The sequence below is a fragment of the Vicia villosa genome, linkage group LG5, assembly GCF_029867415.1.
Source record: "Vicia villosa cultivar HV-30 ecotype Madison, WI linkage group LG5, Vvil1.0, whole genome shotgun sequence".
NCBI classification, from domain to species: domain Eukaryota; kingdom Viridiplantae; phylum Streptophyta; class Magnoliopsida; order Fabales; family Fabaceae; genus Vicia; species Vicia villosa.
In genome coordinates this window covers 90,021,111-90,042,823 of record NC_081184.1, presented here as the reverse complement: position 1 = coordinate 90,042,823, position 21,713 = coordinate 90,021,111, and the positions used below count along the sequence as shown (strand labels likewise).

Below are 21,713 nucleotides of genomic sequence, written 5' to 3'. Positions count from 1 at the left end.
TCCTTGTTCAGCTTGTGTTGAGTCGACCTTTATGCATAGTAGATCATCCTGTGCTTTCATGAGTGATTAAATGCTTTGCTCTTCCGATTCCTCCTTGTTGTTTGGATGCTCATTTGAGTTTGCCATAAATCAAAAACATCTTAGAGTGTAATCTTGTATTCACACACGTGATTCAACTTTCTTGTGGATTCAGGTTCTCCATGGGACTCTAATCCACATCAAGAACCGTCACTCGTATGAGACTCAAATCTGCTTGGAGTATCTTTCGCCGAATGGGACTCGAACCCACTTAGTTGTCCACCTCTCCTCTATTGACTCAATCCATAGTTGGGACTCAAACCCATTGTGAGGCACGCTCAAGGGTAAAATTAAGAACACATGACTAGGTTCCTGATTCTTATAATTGCACTAATCAATCACTATGTGATAACACCCACCCATTCTCATAACATCACAATATGTTCCATACAAAGTCCATTAGTTCATACTCAAACGACTATACGTTCGCGGTACACATCGAAGTACTTTCGCGTCGAAGCATCGCCACCTAAGTCATTTATCATAACCTAAGTTATCTTTTTTTAATCATTTTATCTCAATCTCAATCCTAAGCTAAATCACATTCATTTTCATGGAATTTGATCAATTACTATTAACTCAATGCTTACTCAACATATTATAACTAATTAGACTTCCATGATAGATTTGAAACATCAAACACTATTATTTAATACACACATAACACACAATTTAACGAAGATGTTGTATAATGACTATAATAAGAACCGTAAGTAGGGGTGGAAATAGGCTAGGCTAGGCTTTATAAGGCCTGAGCCTGACCTATGATAATCTTGAAAGGTCTAATCCTCACCTGTGGCCTATAATAGGCTCTCTTTTTTGGCCTGACCTGACATTTTTAAAAGCCTAGTCTGACCCGAAAGCCTATTTAAAAGCCTATTTTTCATTATGGTTTTCAATTAATTCATATTATTTAAGAAATCTTATAACTCGGCCTATATATGCACATATAGGCCGGTCTATTTAGCCTTTGTTCTAATATGCATGCATATATAGGTTGTCTATTTAGCCTTTTTTTTCTAATATATATGCAAATATAGGCTGATCTATTTAGCCTATTTTTAATATACATGAAAATATAGGCCGACCTATAAGGCTTCATAGGCTTTTTTAATAGCTTAAGTCTGACCTATTTTATTAAATAGGCCTTTAAAAAACTTAAGTTTAACTTTTTTATTAAATAAGCCTGGCCTGATCTTGCCTTAAATACGCCATAATGACTACACAAGTCCACCAGATGAAAGCCTAGTAATTATCTACGTGACATCACTAGAGGTGAGTTTTCTTGACATGATATTGCCTACATGGCACCATATCCCCATCATACCAAGCACGCAAATGTTTACCTGCTAGAGGAAACGCCATAAAGACCCTCTGAGCGCATTGCGATGGTAGCTCAGGTGTGTATGACTTACCAAGATGCCGATGTTTTCCTATTGAAGGTAACCCCTTCAGCCATCGCAGTGGTAATATTTGTCATGTGCGCTTTAACACCTAGTAGCCTTTTTTAAAAGCCTATTTTATTAAATAGGCCAGGCTTAGGCTATTAAAAAAGCCTATGAAGCCTTATAGGCCGGCCTATATTTTTATATATATTAGAAATATGTTAAATAAGTTGGTTTTTGTATATAAACAAAAAAGCTAAATAGGCTACCATATATATATATATATATATATATATATATATATATATATATATATATATATAAAACAAATGCTAAATAGGTTTACTTATATATGACCTACAAGACTTCTTAAGTTATATAGATTAATTGAAAACTTTAATGAGATACAGGCCTTTTAAATAGGCTTTCAGGCCAGGCCAGACTTTTAAAAAGGCCAGGCCAGGCCAAAAAACTGAGCCTATGATAGGCCGTAGGCCAGGCTTAGGCCTTTTAAGTTTATCATAGGCCAGGCTCAGGCCTTCTAAAGCCTAGCCTAGCCTAGCCTATTTCCACCCCTAGCTTCAAGCATACATCAATCACATCATCAAGCCACAAATGCACACAACTTCCGAATGTTCAACCGGAACAACGAAAAGCATAATATGATCATAATACAACATTTAGCATAATGCATCCATCAATAATCCACATATTGAGAAATAACACATCCATGATCATATATAATATACATGTTCAAATGCAATATAAACAAGCCTCACACGACTAAGGAGGCATTTGGTTCCCTGTTCGGACCAGAACTGCTCTTGGGGTATTGGTTACACAAAACTCCATTCACAACATTTGTCTGAATGTGCGTCAGGTATATCGAAGACGATATTTTAACAACGGGGATAATTTTCCTAGATAGTACATCTAACTAGCTTTACAACAATATAAACTTTGCGTCATTCCGATACCCGAGGCGAAAGTTATGAATTTCCGAAGTTTTCTATTTTCTGCTCATAATCAGTGGTACCCGGGTACACTATATGCCGTACCCGGTTACACCCCCTAAAATCAGCCTTTCTGCGCATTCTGACTGAGTAGTACCCGAGTATCCTATATGCCGTACCCGGTTACACTTGTGCAGAAAGCTGAAAATCTGCATTTTCATAGTGTAACTCCAAACCCATTCCCATTTCTAACTTCCAGCAATCTCATAACTGTTCCAAACATGTTTATACATTACTATAGCATGATTGTTAGCAAAAAGAGCATAGATTAACAACATGCAATAACAATTCTCATCAAAACCCCATTTCATACAATTTCTTCTAAAATCCCTAAACTCTCTAACTATGAGACTCACCTCAAATGAGAAGATGAAGATGGAGCTACGAAAATAGAGATGAGCTTGATGATGATTCAAAACATAAAGTTGGGTTTTGATGCATGCAATGGAGATGAAGTGCACTTTCTTCTTCTACTCTATAAAAATTTGATTTTTGTTCTTAATCCAAATGATATGCCACACAACAAAACTTAGTCACTTAATTAAGAGGTGAAATGTCCTTAATATCCCATTTTCCACTCATTTAATCAATCTCTCTACAATTAGACCAATTGAGCAACCTAGTACCAATTATCCTCTAATGACTTTATCAATTAAGTTATTGATAGTCTTTTGTTGATAATTATACCAGGTATTACAGTCCTAATTGAGTTGAGCACTAATAGATTGAAGAGAATCATTTTTTATTGATTATTACTAGTTTTCTATAGATTTAAAATTGAAACAAATTCAGACGCATAACTAAAAAGAACTTCTATCATTTTAGATAGAAAAAAAGCAAAATCATAAACACAAAATTGATAAGACTAATCATTTGAATGAGTAAGGAAACACAATATAACAATAAATTCATAGAGATTTTTATTGTTGCAAATATCTCATGAGTGAACCAAACTCTTTATACCATGTAAATAAAATAGATGTTCATTAAAATGAGAAGATATATAAAGTAAGGATTGAAAAAAATAAACTACTTTACTAATATATAATATAATATTATAAATTTATAATATCTAATAAAAATAAAAATATTTTAATTTTTAAATGACTTTTAAGACATTAGTATTATTCTTTTGTAAAATGTTAAACTTTTTTTTCCAAATATAATTATTTATAAAATCTTTACCAATTATAAGTTATCATGACTCTTGATATTATTATTATTATTATTATTATTATTATTATTATTATTATTATTATTATTATTATTATTATTATTATTATTATTATTATTATTATTATTATTATTATTATTATTATTATTATTATTATTATTATTATTATTATTATTATTATTATTATTATTATTATTATTATTATTATTATTATTATTATTATTATTATTATTATTATTATAAAAAGTGGTTCTATCTTTGTTTGGGAATTGTAATTAAAACTAGCTTATCTACCACACCTATGCAACTCAACTCAAAAAGACATATTTTTCAAAGGAAAAAGTCACGAGAGTTCTCACACTCTAAGCGGACAATACTTTTTGTAGCTGCAATGGAGCGGACTTGAGATCACTTGGAACATTGACTCCATATGAGAAACTTCAAAGTTCACACCATGCCTCTTAGCTTCAAGTGGGGCAATTGTTTTGGATTGAGTAAAATAGTTCCACATTATTTAGGAATCGAGACTAAAGATAGTTTATATACAACACTCATACATCTCAACTTAACGAGACGTCTCTTTTAAAAGACAAAATCGTACTTAAAGTGGGCAATACCTTATAACCGCGATAATACAATTTTGAGGTGAACCGAAACAAAATTATCATAAAAGTTTTGTAATCAGACCGGAACAAAAATTATTATAAAAATTTTGTAATCAAAATGATATGCAAACTGTCAAAACTAGTCTTGAAAACAGTTGCTCTGCCCCTGCCCTTCCTCCAGTATAACTAATACTAGTATATAATGTACATGATGCCACGTTCACACATTATTAATTCAACCTTGCATCACCTCACTTTCTGTGCCTAGAAATTGTTTCCTATTATAATCAAGATCAGATCAATAATAATGACAAGCTTTTCCTTCTTCAAATCACTTCTTTTCTTTCTTCTCACCATTTCAGGTACTTTATCTTATCTCATTTCCCTTCAATTTCAACCTTATATATGTTAATATTGTTATCTCTAACTAGTCTTATTCTGTTCACACTATGATATTAGTTTTTCCTAGTATAAACTTTCTGATATTTCAAACCATATCTTTTCAGATTCATTTATGCAAATCAATTCCCTAAGTTTTGGAATAAACTATGGACAAATAGCAAACAATCTACCATCTCCTTCTAGAGTAGCTCTTCTCATAAGATCAATGAATGTCACAAAAATCAAACTCTATGATGCTGATCCAAATGTTCTGCTTGCTTTCTCTCATTCAAATGTTGAATTTGTTATAGGAATTGGAAATGAGAATCTACAAAACATGACAAACCCTTCAAAAGCTCAAAGTTGGATTCAACACCATGTTCTACCTTACCTTTCACAAACCAAAATAACTTCCATAACTGTTGGAAATGAAGTTTTCAATAGTAACAATACTCAATTGATGTTAAATCTTTTACCTTCGATGCGAAATGTGCATACCGCGCTTGTTAATCTCGGGTTAGACCGATTAATTAGCGTGGCAACGGCTTTTTCTTTCAACATTTTGGAAAATTCTTACCCTCCTTCGTCCGGTTCTTTTAAAGAAGAATTGATTCAATATATTCAACCACTAGTTGAATTTCTCGACGAAATTAAATCGCCTTTTCTTATCAATGCTTACCCTTTTTTTGCATACAAAGATAACCCTAATGAGGTACCTTTGAACTATGCATTATTTCAACCTAATCAAGGTTTGGTTGATCCAAATACAAATCTGCATTATGATAACATGTTGTATGCACAAATTGATGCTGTTTATGCTGCAATCAAAGTGCTAGGGTTTATGAATATTGAAGTTAGGGTTTCTGAGACAGGTTGGCCTTCTAAGGGTGATTCTGATGAAATTGGAGCTACAATAGAGAATGCAAAATTGTATAATGGAAATTTGCTTAGAAGAATTGAAGAGAAACAAGGAACTCCTGGAAAGCCTTTGGTTCCAATTGATGTATATGTGTTTGCACTTTTTAATGAAGATATGAAAAATGGTCCTGCTTCAGAGAGAAACTATGGTCTTTATTATCCAGATGGTAGCCCTGTTTATAACATTGGATTGCAAGGTTATCTTCCTCAAATGGTTCTGCCATCATCCAAATCTAATGTAAGGAAAATTCTCATTGATTTTTATGCATAAATACCTCAGTAGCACCGACACATTTAAACAAAAAATTGTCTGGTGCTCAACACATATGTCAGTCTCTCAGATTAATTTTTAAGACTAGTTTTTATTGCCAGTGTCAATGTTGACCACATCTGTAGCCCTGACACGTCTGAACAAAAGTGTGTCAAGTATTCAACAGAAATCTATGTATCTGATTAATTATTATTAATAATGTCAATGTCGACGTATTAGGACCAATGTTCGTGTGCATGTGTCTAATGATTTAATCTACTTATATGCAGGTTTTGTCTTTCAATTTTCTTGTATGGATAGTAATTACATGCTTGATCTTTGCTTGGGAGCTTTCAGGATTGGAAGCATGGGAAATTCTATAAGACTATAACTATATATTTGTTTTTTCTTCTATAGAAAGGTGAGGGAATATTCAAATGATTCCTGAATTGTTTTTCTATATTTTCCATTTTTGTAATTTTCTTGCACTTTTTTTGGCAAGGAGATTCAAATTTTCTGATTTACTATTAAAGTATTTATGAGATACCACGTTAATCATGTGACTACTGAATTTGTAGTGATGTAAAATGACTATATATAGTTGTAGAATATTTATTTTGAGTCTAAGGTCACATGCTGGTTAATCATACCCTCAATCATTTTATGGATCCATTCTATTCTACCATAAAATAATAAATTAGAAATTATATGCTTAAGTAAGAAAGTTTAGTCAGAGGATTAAAAGGGAAGGCTAATTTTATGCCACCATACCATTTTATTCTTGGCTTTATGCTACCACTATTATACAATTTAGAACAGTTGGAAATAATTTAATTGAAAATTTTTGGATCCATATATTTTGTGAATTGTTGTTGTCTTGAACCAAAAGTCCAATTGGGTTGCATCACAGATTATTGATTATTGGGGGAAAAACTAATGTTGCCTTCTTAGAAAGGATGACAAAGCGGCTCTGACCCTTCAGACATGCTTATTTTACCTGATTTTCTATATTATGTTTTTTCAGATTTTTGCGGATGCAAAATATTAACAAGAATTTTTGCAATTTATAGTCCTTAGATTTCAAGTTTGCATGTTCATTCCGTCCCGCCCTCATCTTTATGTAAAATTGATCAAAATTTTAGACTCATGCCTTCAATTATGTTAGTTTTTATGAAGCACAAACACCTCAAATATGACACTAACACCGACACATGACACAAACACGCCGTTTTTCAGAAGTGTCAATCTACATAGGTTGTGCACTATTTTTTTCGAGTTTTTGCGGAGAAGGCAGCTTAAAAGTTTTGTCCATGCATTTCTTATTGGACCTTGATAGTTATTCATATGGAGTGTTTGAATAGAACCATTTAATCTTAGAGAGGCAATAATAATTAAGATTCATATACACAGGGGTGAGGACAACACTATCTTGGTGTGTTAATGAGATATTCATAACAGACATGGGAAAAGAATAGGTATGACAATATCTATTAACAACCTACCCATTATAGAAAATCTATCAAAGTATCTACAAAACTAGTGCACACATAAGATTGGTCCCGATGGCATAAATTGACATGTTAATCTATCCACATGAAAGTGAAACACTGATTCAGCCATATCATGATGTCGGCAATAACATGTTCAATTGTACTCTGTTTTTAATATTGTTTTAGAAAATATGTTGCTCAAAGCATTAGGAAATGGGTAGCTTTCATGATGAAAGAAACATAGATTGTAGTTTGGTGAAATATTTAATAGTACAAATTTATGTACCTAATTTACCAATAAAAGTTTATTCGGTTGGTAATAAGGATTATTGAGAATTTAAATTCATCTCTTGAAAAAAAAATTGTATTATTTATTCAATTGATAATAAATATATAAGGATATAGTTTAAATTTTATTGTTGATGTGAAGAATTATTTGTGAATAATAAGTAAGAAGCACAGTCTCATTTACTACAAAAACGACCGCAATAAACATTATCGTTGATACCATTTTTAATCAAGTTTTTTCTAAAAAATACAAATGAAAAGATTGTTGAGAATCAAGGGTGAGGAAGAAGTCTCACATTAATTAGAAAAATGAAGATATAATACTTTATAAGAGAATCCACACACATATTACCTTAAGGTTTTAATAGTCAAGTGGTGTGTCTCTTGTGGATAATAATCATTAAATATAATAATTAAATAATATTTAAATTTAAATATAAATATTTCAACAATATCTATATATCTTAATAAATTTTATTTTTGCCCTCCGTAGATGCACTTCTGGAAGCACCCAATTTTTTTGAAAAATTTAGTTTTTTTCCCGTAGATGCATCTACGGAAGTATTAAAACATAGTGTAATTTGGGATTTTCCTAATTGCGATTTTTCCAATTAATTCAGAAATTAATTTGGAATTTTCTCAATTAATTTGTAACTTAATTTGAGATTTTCTCAATTAATGGAGAAAATCCCAAGTTTCACTACGGAAGCATTAAAACATAGTGAAACTTGGGATTTTTCCAATTAATTGGAACAATCTCAATTAAGTTACAAATTAATTATTTGGGAAAATATCAAATTAATTTCTCAATTAATTGGGAAAATTCCAAATTAATTAAGTTCATGAAATCTAATGTAACTACATCTACAGAAGGGTTTGAAAACAAAGTATTCCGTAGATGTATCTACAGAACATTCTGATTTTCCAAATTAATTGGGAAAATCTCAAATTTCACTATGTTTTAACGCTTCCGTAGATGCATCTACGAAAAAAACTATTTTTTTTGAAAAAATGGGTGCTTTCGGAAGTGCATCTACGGAAGCACGAGGGCATTTAGGTCAATTCGATGGTGCGTAAGAGACTCATGGGGTGGGATGAGAAATTTTCTAACAATTATATCATGGTTTTTTAAGAGCGCCGAATGATATTTATTTTTAGATTTCAACTTTACAATTTGATCCATCTCATACATCAGTATTAAGATCACCTAACGTGACAGAATTCCAACGACCACCACATCAATATACTTGATGAAATAGATCGATATGGATGAGTCACATGAAAATATAACTTGAGTGATATTTCAATACCTTATACTAGACGCAGTCGCCAAAACTAGAGCCTCCTTCTCGATCTTCTGGTAGCGTGTTTCTGGGCCATCCAAAGCTTTAAAGATGAATTATATTAGACTTTACTAGGAATTTGGCTCTCTAATCAGGAAGACGCTGACAACCTCCTCAACTATGACAAGGTAAATGTACAAAACGTCTTTGTTGGTCAACTACGTGAGAACCACAATAACCTGTTAAAATGGTAATGCATCTTAGGCAGACTCCGAGATGAATCGATTCATAACCGTTAACATCCCCATTGATCTTCATAACCTCTTTCTTGGTAGATGATACGTTCATCTTAATGATTGCCTCACACTTGTTAGGGTTGGCTTCTATCCCTCTTTCTATAAGATAAAATCCTATATAATTTTTCCTGCTATGATCCTAAAGGTAAACTTTTTCGGGCTGAGTCTGGTGTTGTATTGCTGGACCCTTGGGAATACTCTGTCAAGATGTTAGCCATGTAGATCTTGGTCATCGGCCTTCACAATGATGTCGTCCATGTAAACTTCCAACGTCTCCCCTATTTCTTCTTGGAAGATCTTGTTCATCATCATATGTTATGTTTTCCTTGCGGTCTTCAGTCTTAATGACATCACATGTATTGGTAGTTCGTTCATTTGGTCATGAAGGTCATCTTTCCTCTATCTAGATCATACATGGGTATTTGGTTGTAGCCATAATATGCATCCATGAATGACATAAGTTTGTACCCGATTGAATTACCTACCAATTTCTCTATGTTCGACAAGGGGTGAGGATCTTTAAGGCACGCATATAATTGACACAGATAATCCACTTTCCCGAAGCCTTTTTTACTAGAACAACTTTAGAGAGCCACTAAATGTATCTTGCTTCGAAGATAAAGTTTGCGTTCAAAAGTCCTTGAACTGTCTCGGTTGTTGCTTTAGCCATCTCAAAAGACTAGATCCTTCTTTGCTAGGAGACATATCAGGCTTCAGGATCGTCGTTCAACTTGTGACATGCTATGCTCAAATCTATGTTAGGTATCACGTATGGTGAAATGGCGAAAAGGTCTGTGTTGGCTCTTAAGCACTTGATAAGCCATTTTCTTACTTTGGTTGGGAGACCGACACATATCTTTACCCATCTAGAAGGATTATCATCAAGCCAGATAATTTAAATTCACCATATGAAACTAGTTTTAGAGCCTTTACCCTAGTGTTGGTGGGCAAAACGGGTTCATCCTGAATGACGTCGACTTTTTAGGTTTCGAGATTATATTTGTTAGAACAAGATTTGTTCTGATCAATTATCTTAGTTTTGATGATAACAATAATATGAATTTTGCTTAAGATTATATGGTACTCTAATCCAATGCAATTTCCTTTTCAAGAAATATATAAAGAGTACGCATAATTCAGCGCTCAGAAGCTTTGTCTCAAATGGTTCAGCATGCAACATCAGAACATGGTCTGGCAAGACATCAGAAGATGGTCGAAGCAGAATCAGAACATGGGTCTATGGAAGCATCAGAAGAACAAGAGAACAGAAGCACTGAAGTTCTGATGGTATCACGCTTAGAAGCACTTCAAGGTCAGAAGATCAGAAGATGCTTTGCACCAAGCTGTTTGACTCTGATGATATTCAAACGTTGTATTCACAAACATCAGATCAGAAGGAAGTACAAGTGGCAAGCTACGCTGACTGACAAAAGGAACGTTAAAAGCTATTAAAGGCTACGTCAGTAGACACAGCGTGAACAAGGCTCGAGGTAGTTGACAAAAGCGTATAACATTAAATGCGATGCTGTACGGAACACGCAAAGCATTAAATGCACTCAACGGTCATCTTCTCCAACGCCTATAAATATGAAGTTCTGATGAGAAGCAAGGTTAACGATTCTGCACCAAAACAACTCATATTAAACTTGCTGAAACGCTGTTCAAATTCAAAGCTCAGAATCTTCATCTTCATCAAAGCTCACTACATTGCTGTTGTAATATATTAGTGAGATTAAGCTTAAACGTTAAGAGAAATATCACAGTTTGTGATTATAGCTTTTAAGAAGCATTTGTAATACTCTTAGAATTGATTACATTAAGTTGTAAGGAACTAGAGTGATCGTGTGGATCAGAATACTCTAGGAAGTCTTAGAGGTTATCTAAGCAGGTTGTAACTAGAGTGATCGTGTGGATCAGTATACTCTAGAAAAGTCTTAGAGGGTATCTAAGCAGTTGTTCCTGGAGTGATCAGTGTGTGATCAGAAGACTCTGGAAGACTTAGTTGCTGACTAAGTGGAAAACCATTGTAATTCGTGCGATTAGTGGATTAAATCCTCAGTTGAGGTAAATCATCTCTGCGGGGGTGGACTGGAGTAGTTTAGTTAACAACGAACCAGGATAAAAATAACTGTGCAATTTATTTTTATCTGTCAAGTTTTTAAAGCTACACTTATTCAAACCCCCCCTTTCTAAGTGTTTTTCTATCCTTCAATATTAACTTTGCTTGGGGTTTCTCCGGAGCTGTTGAAGTATTTACCGAGTCATTTGAGTATGGATTCATCAATTCGACGAGCTCCGCGCGAGTCGACATCAATGGTAACCGGCTTGCCACCATTACTATGATATTTCATTTTAAGGTGGATCGGGGAGGCCATAGAATTTAATCACTAATGGTGCCAAGAAATGTCTCCCAAGGATGTCGTTGAAGACATTTTCACGTGGAACTATCAAGAAGTGTACACTTGTGTTTCTTTTGTCTTCTCCTTCTTCGAGCAAAAACGGTCATACCCATGCCTCTTCACAATCAAGTAGTGGAATTGTTGAATGCTAGAAGGCTCATGTATTCGCATGGTTTTAGATCTTGCATTTATAGACATAAAGTTCTAAAGATTTCTAAGTACATCAAGTTACACGCACTTTTGTTGTCTATCAGAGGCTTGATATAGTATGGTTTGCCATGGTGCCGATTACGACCAATGGTAACATAGTATTAGCGATTTTGTATACCTTCTCGTGGTCATGAAATCCTAACAGCGGTCTGCCATCTCCTTGCTCTTCAATCTGCAACGTGTATCGGGTTGAGTCCAACATGAGAAGATCTTATTACCTTAGTGTTGTCTCTCTAATCTCATTAACCACCGAGATTGATGATAACACTGAACTAAGTTGTTCGGAGAAGTTCTAGGGGTCAAAATCGGGAATTACCATCTCCATCGGAAGGCCTTCCTGTCATGATTTGGATTTGGATCAAACGAGATATGATCGTGGAATTTTACGAGAATTAATAATCGATTCTCACAATGGTGCCACAGTTTTGGATCGAAACAGAAATTATGTGTGAATTGTGATGATAGACTCTTGATGCAGTGCTGCAAGCCTCCGTTGTAGTGGAATGCGAGGGTGGACTAGAATGTTAGCATTCCAACGTCCAAATCATGAATGAGTCTAAAAAAAGGTGAAGTATAATATGAAAAATGTGTGTCTTGAGTCTTACGCTTGTAGAAGCATATATACATCTAAATGAAATAATTTTTAGACTTTCTTTGGACTAACTGGCAGACCTTTTATATTGGGTCTTTGATCCGCTGAAAATAAATATTATTATTATTATGATTATTATTATTATTATTATTATTATTATTTTTGTTGTACTCATTTATAAAAATTACATATTGTTTAACTTACAAGTCTTTTAAAAATTACTATTTTATAATATATTTTTGTAAGAATATCTTCCAAATAAAAATGTATTTTTCTTAATATATAATATTTTTTTAATTAATTATTATAAAGTTCTACACGGTCACAACATCTAGTCACCTATCATATATGATTAAATGATTGGGTAAAATTGTTTAACAGTATCTCTATATTTTAATTAAATTCTTTTGTTCTTTTGGAAAAGTATATGCTACAAAATTTGTATTTTTTTTTTCTTTTTCCTTTGACAAGAGAGATGGAAATTTTCCATCATGAAGCTGAAAGTGATGATATGGCGGGAAACCAAGCCTAGTTATTGACCACAACACAGAGACCCTAATTCCAACCCTAATTTCAATCCCAATTAGAAATCGAATAAGAGAAGTTGACCATGGCAGAGGCGGAGGAGCTTCCCAAAACCATCGTACGCCGTGTGGTGAAGGAAAAGCTATCCACTTGCTCCGACGACGGAGACATTGCCGTTCACAAAGACGCTCTTCTCGCATTCTCCGAAAGTGCCAAAATATTCATCCACTACCTTTCCGCTACGTAAGTAACCTTTTTCTCCTTCTCTCTGTAACCCTAATTTACTGATTTTGAGGTCTGAAGTCTGAGCCCGTTTTAGGGTTTACATTTTGAAGGCAATTGGGGAAATTTTGCACTGGGTTTTGATAATTCATTAGATATTTAAAAATGGGAACTTTGTGAGATTGGAGAAGATGAACAATGATGGGTGTTGTTTGTATGTGCAGGGCTAATGATATATGTAAGGAGTCAAAGAGGCAAATTATCAACGCTGAAGATGTTTTCAAAGCTCTTGAAGAAACTGAGTTTACTGAATTTGTTAACCCTCTAAAAGATTCTCTTGAAGGTCACTTTCACTAAATTATGATATGACTATGTTTTTAGACTAGCTGAGATTTATATTTTAGTTTTCTATGATTTATATGATTTCTATGAGCATTAATTTGCTAGCTTCCAGTGAAGTGAAGCAATGATCAGTTGATGTTTTAAGGCTTACATCGTGCTAAAGTGTTATCATCTATGAAGCAATTTGAAAAAAATGAATAAATTAAACGTAATTACAAATGTTGGTGTCACCACCGCCTTTTTTCAGAAGTATCGGTGCTACAAAGGTTATCATTTATTTAATTATTATGCTAATCTTATTTTTACTGTAATAGAAGTTCAAAAAATTTGTTAAGTGTGATTAGGACTAATCCACGTTAAATGGAAAAAGTGTTGTCTATTATTGATGTTGAATTTTAATAGTTAGGATGTAATATATGTAATTAGGACTAATTCCTTCTTGGTGGAGCATTCAAAGTGTCCATGAAGTGTTTAACCTGGGTCAGATGGGTTACTCTGAAGTTTGTATTCCTTAACTAAAAGCTTAAAACTGAGCTTGTTCTATGCTGTACTGTGTACATTGTCCACCAACTCTGAGCATGGGGAAGTGCTATGCTGCACTAACAAGCGTGATCAGCTAGTGAGTAATATTTGGTTCATATCTACAAAGAGGGCTGGGACGATTTCTTGGAGTATGTTTTGGAATCACATGTGACACTACTTTTTTTTCATTTTCAAAGAAATGAATGTTATATCATTCATGCATATAATAAGAAACAATATATGTAATTATTTGGATTTGACTAATGTCTGTGCTAACTTGGCATATGGAAGGGTTCATTTGTTGTTATTGCGTTATTAGGCAGACCTTAACACTTTATTGTTTATCAGAGTTTAGGAAGAAGAATGCTGGGAAGAAAGCGACCGTGTCAAAGGGAAAGGGAGATGAGAAGGGAAAGAAAAGAAAGTTGGAAGGTGAGCCGTCTGATAAAGGTGAGCCATCTGAAAAAGGCGATCAAGGAGAGCCATCTGAGAAAGGCGATCAAGGAGAGCCATCTGATAAAGGAGATCAAGGTGAGCCATCCGAGAAAGGCGAACAAGGTGATGATGATGACCTATGGCATTAGAACAAGGTGATGATGATGATCAATGAAATGAAAGGAATGAGGGCAATGACATTAGTTACTAGTCACACCTGAGTCAAGATGTAAAACTTATTTATGATTCCTTGTGGCTTGAATGCTGCGTACTTGTCAACTATGTATTAATCTCAAAAATATAGCTTTCAGCCAAGTTTTGTTTGTAAAATGCTAGCCTCCACTAACCCTGATGGAAGGAAGCTTTTAGGAAGAATATTCCATCCTAAATCTTGGATGATTTCATTCTTTCATTATGTGCGTTTGGATATAGAGGGTTGAACATGAGCAATTCTATTTACACCCACTGCTGTTACAAATTTAACTATGCCCTTAGCTTGACCAAAAATCTACTCTCCAATTTAAAAAGTCATTTATTCTTTTCTTATATGCATGCACCTTCATGCATTCTTGGGGGCGCAGTAAATGATCATGAATTTCTCTTAAGGCCTCATCATGGTCAGTCAATTCTCTTTGCATTTCCAGCGGTAAAGGGTATATCAATGGAATAAAGTGGCAGTATTTAGACAATATGTCCATATTCACAACAACAAAGTTGTTTCAGGAAAGACAACTCTAGTGGTACTTAGCTTTTCAAATCATAACTAATTAGATACTCGTGTTTTTGAGAGAGTGTGAATTAAGACACTTTGAGAAATTTGAGTGTTTTTTTAAAAGTGAGGGAAGAAAAAGGATTCGGATGCATTTTTAATCAAACAACATCCAGAGATGCATCTCTATAATATTCACATAGATGCATTTTTGTAATTTTTTCCACTGATTTAGTGTCTAATTTAGAATTGTATTGAGTTGGGGTGCACCCTAAGATGTATCTTTGAAATCTAAGGGTATTATTGTATCTTCACGAGAGCGTGGTAGTATTTTATATGGTGCATTAAACGATTTTTTTTTTTAAATAACCATGTATTAAAAAAATTTTACGCAAATAACCACGTTTCGGGAAAAATTACGCAAATAACCAGGTTTCAGAATACGTTAACACCAAGGCGCCATATGAGATGGCGCCACCATTGTACCAGATGAAGGGAGGCGCCATATGAAATGGCTCCTACTAAGGGAGGCGCCATATGAGTTGGCTCCTCTGTGCAGCTTTTCTGCAACAAGCCATCTCATATGGCGCCTAGGTGCTTTTTGTTTTTCTTTTTGTTTCCTTAAATTTTTGAAAATAGACACTTGAATAAAGACGACAAAGATTTCCATTAAGATAAAACGATTACATAATATAATAGGAATAGAATTACATAAAATTTAATTATCGTTCGGATTTTGAAAACGACTATTGCGAGATCGCCTAGTTCGCTGTTGCACTCTAGGACCTTCATGTTGTGGTTGGGTTGAGGGCCCCGTGAAATCAATGCGTTCAGGGTCCATGTAATCCGTCAGATCAAAATCTTCCGAAGTCCCGCTTGCAAATAATCGTTGACCCATATTGTCAAAATTTTGTCGCATCGGTGGGGGGGTGGGATCAACGCGAACTCGATAACATTGCTCATCCGAAAAAGTTGGGTAAGTTGGAATTGGATTTTGTGGAGTTTGGTACATATAAGTTTGTTGGCTAGTATGGTGTGATGGTTGGCTGTAGGTGGGGTCGGTTGGGGAATATTGTTCATGCATGCCCATGTCTGGGCTAGGGTATGATGAAGGGCCCGCACCGTCGCTTCGAAAGTATTGTCTTTGTTCTTGGTATTGTGGTTGTGCGTGGGGCATGTCGGTGTATTGGGGTTGGGTGCTTGTGGATCTACGTCGCCGTTGTGTTTGATGGGAGGTTTGGTGTTGGTATTGTTGTTGGGTGGTGAACGGTTGTTGGTATTCTTGTTGGTTTACTTGTTGGGTGGTGTGTGTTGGTTGGTATTGTTGTTGTTGATTTGATGTCGATGCCCAACGTGTGCGTGGGTCGACCAAATACCTAGGCTCAGCCACAAACATCTCAGGGTTAGTAACCATTCTGTACCATGACATATATTGACGTGTGTGTTGCATAGGATGCTCATTGGGGAAAATAGGAAACAACAACACATGTCGGGCACGTCTCCTCCACATCCTACAAAATTCCGGTGCAAAATTTTGCCAGTGAACAATATCCCACTGACCGTCGACCCTTTTTTGATGCCAAGGATCCAAACAAGTTGGGTCAGACGGAATATCTTGAAGCATGCCGAACTGCATTTTAACTCGGTCGCTCTGGTGCATCTCCACAACGTTGAACCGTATGATTGTGGTTTTTGCAGTCCAAATTTCCATATCCTCTTGGTTGGGTTGATGCTCCAAACCCAAATATGGTCTCCAAATAAACTGCATATAAAGTTAAATTAATTCAAAGATTAAAGATAAATAAAGTAAAATAAGAAAATTGTATACGTAATACATACATCGCCTTCCCCAAGGTGATCCAAAAGATTTCGATACGTGGATAGATGTCGTCGAGGATTCTTCGTGTAATTCATGCCCGTTACGCAAAACCTAAAACAAAGAGTTTTATTAAGTTATTTACAAATATTTATCATCAGTTAATATGAAATAGATAGCGATGTGGACTTACTTTGTTGCGTAGGGGAAGCTGAATATCATGTCGTTTATGGGGTTAAGAGAGTCTAATCTCCACCAACCCCATACTTGTAGCAAGAGGGCGCATCCATAGAAAGTACAAGCATTTTTTCTTGCACACTTACATAATGAAGCGTATAGAAAGGCTAAAACAGCGGAACCCCAACTATACTCTCTTGTTTGGTTAAAATCTCGAAGCAATGGTAAATACAACATATTGACACTATTGCCCGTACTTTCGGGAAATAAGAAGCAACCAAACATCAATATAATGTAATTTCTAGATTTTTTTATTTTTTCTTCCTCGGTTGAATTGTCATTCAATCAAAGACTATCATAATGATCCCTAAGTTGAGTAAGAAAAATACCTTGTCCCCTCGCATCACCTTCACCTAACATATCTTTGCCTAACAATTCCTCACATAGACTATTGGGTAGTTGAACAGGACCATTCACCTCGTTACCGTCAATGGGAAGACCCAACAGCATGTAAACATCTTCTAAGGTGACGGTGAATTCACCAATGGGGAGATGAAACGTGTGTGTTTCCGGTCTCCATCTTTCTAACAGTGCAAGTATGAACTTCGTGTCAATTGTTGTGTTTGAAATGTTTATCACATGTCCAAAACCCGCTTGTATTAAATATGGTATGATAATAGGATCGGGAGACGGAAAACCGTGTCGACGACATCGAAATCTTTCGGGATTCTAAACAAAAAAAATAATAATATGTAAAATATACGAACGTGTAAAATATGCGATAACGTAAAATCTACGAATTAATATGTAAAACTCACAAATTCGGCAATGTTTGCTATTGTGCCTCTGTGTTTCTCGCCCAAAGTGAGAAGAGCCATAATGGAAAGTTTGATCGAAATTATATGAGTGTGTAGTAGAGATTGTTAGAAGTGATGATGAAAAATAAAATCATACAAGTGTATTTATAGGAAATAGTTTGCATGGCCAATTTAATGAGGTGGGTGGAGTTGCATGCATGACATGCACTTGTCACGAGCAAGCCATATGATATGGCGCCTCCCTTCCCAAAATTACACTAAGGCGCCATTCAAGATGGCGTGGTGCAGGCTATGCTATTTAGACTAGGCCGCGGAATGTGTAAGAATAGGTGGCAGAGTGTGTAAGACTTTGCTGAGCTCGGAATCTTGACCAAAAAGGTAAGTAGGCGCCATCTCATATGGCGACTTAGTGTTTTTTTTTGTACAAAGGCGCCATCTCATACGGCGACTTAGTTATTCTTATTTTTTTTTTCTGTTCACCTATATATATCAGATGAAATGAAGGGCTCTGTACTCAAACATAACTCTTAAACTCTCAAACACTAAAACAACAAGATGGCCTCTGCACCTCAATATATTATTAATGCACACATCAATGGTGAGACTTACCAATGTGATGCATCTGGTTTTTTATTTCGAAACACTGAAGTTACCCAATTTTGTTTAAGTCGAAAATCGAACTTCGTACATTTCAAAAATCGATTGGAGATCAAGCTATCCCGAGGTACAGTTTTACAGATCTTCTATCAACATCCGGTCTTTTTTGGAGATCAAACAAAATTTTACCAGGTGGAGGTTAAGGATGATGAAGATTTACAAAACATGTTTTGTAATCATGAATTTTCTGGATACGACTCGATTGAGTTGTATGTTCTGCTCCAACAACCAAACGAGAGCCAGGTCGTTGATCCCATCGAAGTAGAACAAGCTGAGGTCGATGCAATTGATGAAGACGAAGAAGATCCAGAGTTAGCATTTGATAACATGGTGAACGATGATTCTAAAGACGATGTTGAAGGTGTAATACCTCCAATTTCAATATACACACCGCCGTCTCACATGTCGAACGTTGACATGGCCGATGATGAACCCTCATCAGACATATTCCACAATGTCTGCATGCAGTCAGATGCAACCTTAAAAGAGAAAGATAGTTTTCGTTCGAAGGATGAGTGCATGCGAGCAATAAAAAAGTTCCACATGTTACACTCTGTGGATTTTAAAGTGGACCGAAAAAATGTAGAACGGTACAAAATCAAATGTACCAATACCGAGTGTTTGTTCAAGCTCACTGCTTCATACAGGTTGAGAAGTGATTCATGGGTGATAGGCAAAATTTCCCAACCTCACACTTGCATCAACTCTTCTCGCTCGCAAGATCATCGTAAGTTAAGTTACGATCTGATATGTCAAGAAATCTTGCCTCTCATCAACAATGATCCATCGTTGAAGGTGAGAACAATAATTTCTCACATCACTAAAGTATACAACTATACGCCCTCGTACAGGAAAACATGGTTAGCAAAAACCAAGGCGATTGAACAAGTATATGGTAATTGGGAGGAATCATACAAAGAGTTACCCCGCTACTTAAATGCACTCTGCACTTATGCTCCTGGTACTATTTATGAGATGGAAACATTGCCTGCGTATGCCCCAAATGGTACTCTTGTCAGCGGAAATGGAATATTTCGTCGTCTATTCTGGGCCTTCCAACCTTGCATCAGAGGGTTTTCATTCTGCAAACCTATTATTCAAATAGATGGAACGTGGTTGTGCGGAAAATACAAAGGCACCCTACTGATGGCAGTCACACAAGACGGAAACAACAACGTCTTCCCAATTGCATTCGCTCTAGTCGAGGGAGAGACCGGTGGTGGTTGGAGTTTTTTTCTCAAACATCTTAGAACACACGTGGCTCCGCAAGAAGGTCTCTGTTTGATCTCTGATAGACATGCTTCTATTGTTAGTGCATACAATAACCCGGCTAATGGTTGGCATGACCCCCCTTCTACGCATGTCTTCTGCATTAGACATATTGTACAAAATTTCACGCGAGAAATTAAAGACAGGGCCCTTCGAAAATTGGTTATGAACGCAGGGTATGCATTAACTCAACCATCTTTCAAACATTATCGTAGAGAGATCAGACTGTCAAATCCAGATGCAGGTACTTGGATTGATAATATTCCAGTGGAGAAGTGGACAAGGTCATACGACAATGGACATCGATGGGGACACATGACAACAAATCTTGTTGAATCAATGAACGGTGTCTTCAAAGGCATACGACACCTCCCTGTAACCGCTTTGGTAAAATCAACATATTTTAGGATGGCTTCATTGTTTGCACAAAGAGGTGAAAGGTGGGACGCTGTGTTACGAGCTGGACAATTGTGGAGTGAATGTTGCACAAGATTTATCAAGGCAGAAAGTGCGAAGGCCAACACACATACGGTTACAAGGTTTGACCGACATAACCATAATTTCATGGTCAGAGAGACAATCGACCACGGCGAAGTGCTACCAAGACAAGAGTATAGGGTTCTACTAGAAGAACGTTGGTGCGATTGCGGCAAGTTTCAGGCATTTCGTATGCCTTGCTCCCATGTCATTGCAGCATGTGCCCATTCTCACTTAGATGCATTAGCACTCCTGTCTCCCATTTACAAGTCTGAGACCTTGCTCCACGTATACAACAATGGCTTTGCAGTGGTAGCAAAAGAGGATTATTGGCCTGCGTACGAGGGGGAAATTGTTTGGCACAACGACCAAATGCGGAGAAATAAAAAGGGTCGTCCCAAAAGCAAGCGTATCACGACTGAAATGGACGAGCTCGATAAGCTAGAAAGAAAGTGTGGTTTATGTCGCCAAGTCGGACACAATAAAAAAAATTGTCCTAATCGTGCAAGTGGTGAAGGATAGAAAAACACTTAGAAAGGGGGGGTTTGAATAAGTGTAGTCTAAAAACTTGAACGATAAAAACAATATGCACAGTTATTTTTATCCTGGTTCGTTGTTAACTAAACTACTCCAGTCCACCCCCACGGAGTGATTTACCTCACCTGAGGATTTAATCCACTAATCGCAACAGATTACAATGGTTTTCCACTTAGTCCGCGACTAAGTCTTCTAGAGTATCCTGATCACAACCTGATCACTCCAGGAACAAATGCTTAGACACAAGCTAAGACTTTCTTAGAGTATCCTGACCACCACGTGATCACTCTAATTACAACTGCTTAGACACAAGCTAAGACTTCCTAGAGTATCCTGATCAACACTTGATCACTCTAGTTACTTACAAATTAATGTAATCAAATAAGAGTTTTACAATGCTTCTTAAAAGCTATAATCACAACAGTGATATTTCTCTTAACGTTTAAGCTTAATCTCACTAATATATTACAACAGCAATGTAGTGAGCTTTGATGAAGATGAAGTTTCTGAGCTTTGAATTTGAACAGCGTTTCAGCAAGTCTTTCAGAATAATTTCGTTCAGAATTGGGGTAACCTTGCTTCTCATCAGAACTTCATATTTATAGGCGTTTGAGAAGATGACCGTTGGGCGCATTTAATGCTTTGCGTATTCCGTACAGCATTGCATTTAATGTTTCACGCTTTTGTCAACTACCTCGAGCCTTGTTCACGCTGTGTCTACTGACGTTGCCTTTAATAGCTTCCAACGTTCCTTTTGTCAGTCAGCATAGCCTGCCACCTGTACTTTCTTCTGATCTGATGTTTGTGAATAAAATATTTGAATATCATCAGAGTCAAACAGCTTG

At 35.8% G+C, this 21,713-nt stretch overlaps 3 protein-coding genes across 3 annotated transcripts; all 3 read left to right on the top strand.

The window, feature by feature from the left end:
* Positions 1–4,726: 4,726 nt before the first annotated feature.
* Positions 4,727–6,359, top strand: LOC131606843 (glucan endo-1,3-beta-glucosidase 14-like). Its single transcript, XM_058878952.1, has 2 exons — positions 4,727–5,792; positions 6,095–6,359. Exons 1-2 carry the CDS (start codon positions 4,770–4,772, stop codon positions 6,185–6,187), a joined length of 1,116 nt encoding a protein of 371 aa, XP_058734935.1. The 5' UTR covers positions 4,727–4,769; the 3' UTR covers positions 6,188–6,359.
* A 6,453-nt stretch (positions 6,360–12,812) lies between these two features.
* LOC131606842 (DNA polymerase II subunit B4) lies at positions 12,813–14,869 on the top strand. Its single transcript, XM_058878950.1, has 3 exons — positions 12,813–13,130; positions 13,334–13,452; positions 14,322–14,869. The coding sequence occupies exons 1-3, from the start codon at positions 12,973–12,975 to the stop codon at positions 14,555–14,557; spliced, it is 513 nt and encodes a 170-aa protein (XP_058734933.1). The 5' UTR covers positions 12,813–12,972; the 3' UTR covers positions 14,558–14,869.
* A 3,881-nt stretch (positions 14,870–18,750) lies between these two features.
* On the top strand, positions 18,751–20,853 carry LOC131604986 (uncharacterized). The gene has a single exon (XM_058877393.1). It carries the CDS (start codon positions 18,751–18,753, stop codon positions 20,851–20,853), a length of 2,103 nt encoding a protein of 700 aa, XP_058733376.1.
* The last annotated feature ends 860 nt before the right edge of the window (positions 20,854–21,713 follow it).

Coding starts and splice junctions, on each gene's coding strand:
- LOC131606843 (XM_058878952.1), top strand. CDS start 4,770: ATGCAAATCAATTCCCTAAGTTTTGGAATAAACTATGGACAAATAGCA. Junction 5,793..6,094: donor TGCCATCATCCAAATCTAAT/GTAAGGAAAATT, acceptor ACTTATATGCAG/GTTTTGTCTTTCAATTTTCT.
- LOC131606842 (XM_058878950.1), top strand. CDS start 12,973: ATGGCAGAGGCGGAGGAGCTTCCCAAAACCATCGTACGCCGTGTGGTG. Junction 13,131..13,333: donor ATCCACTACCTTTCCGCTAC/GTAAGTAACCTT, acceptor TTGTATGTGCAG/GGCTAATGATATATGTAAGG. Junction 13,453..14,321: donor TCTAAAAGATTCTCTTGAAG/GTCACTTTCACT, acceptor ATTGTTTATCAG/AGTTTAGGAAGAAGAATGCT.
- LOC131604986 (XM_058877393.1), top strand. CDS start 18,751: ATGTTTTGTAATCATGAATTTTCTGGATACGACTCGATTGAGTTGTAT.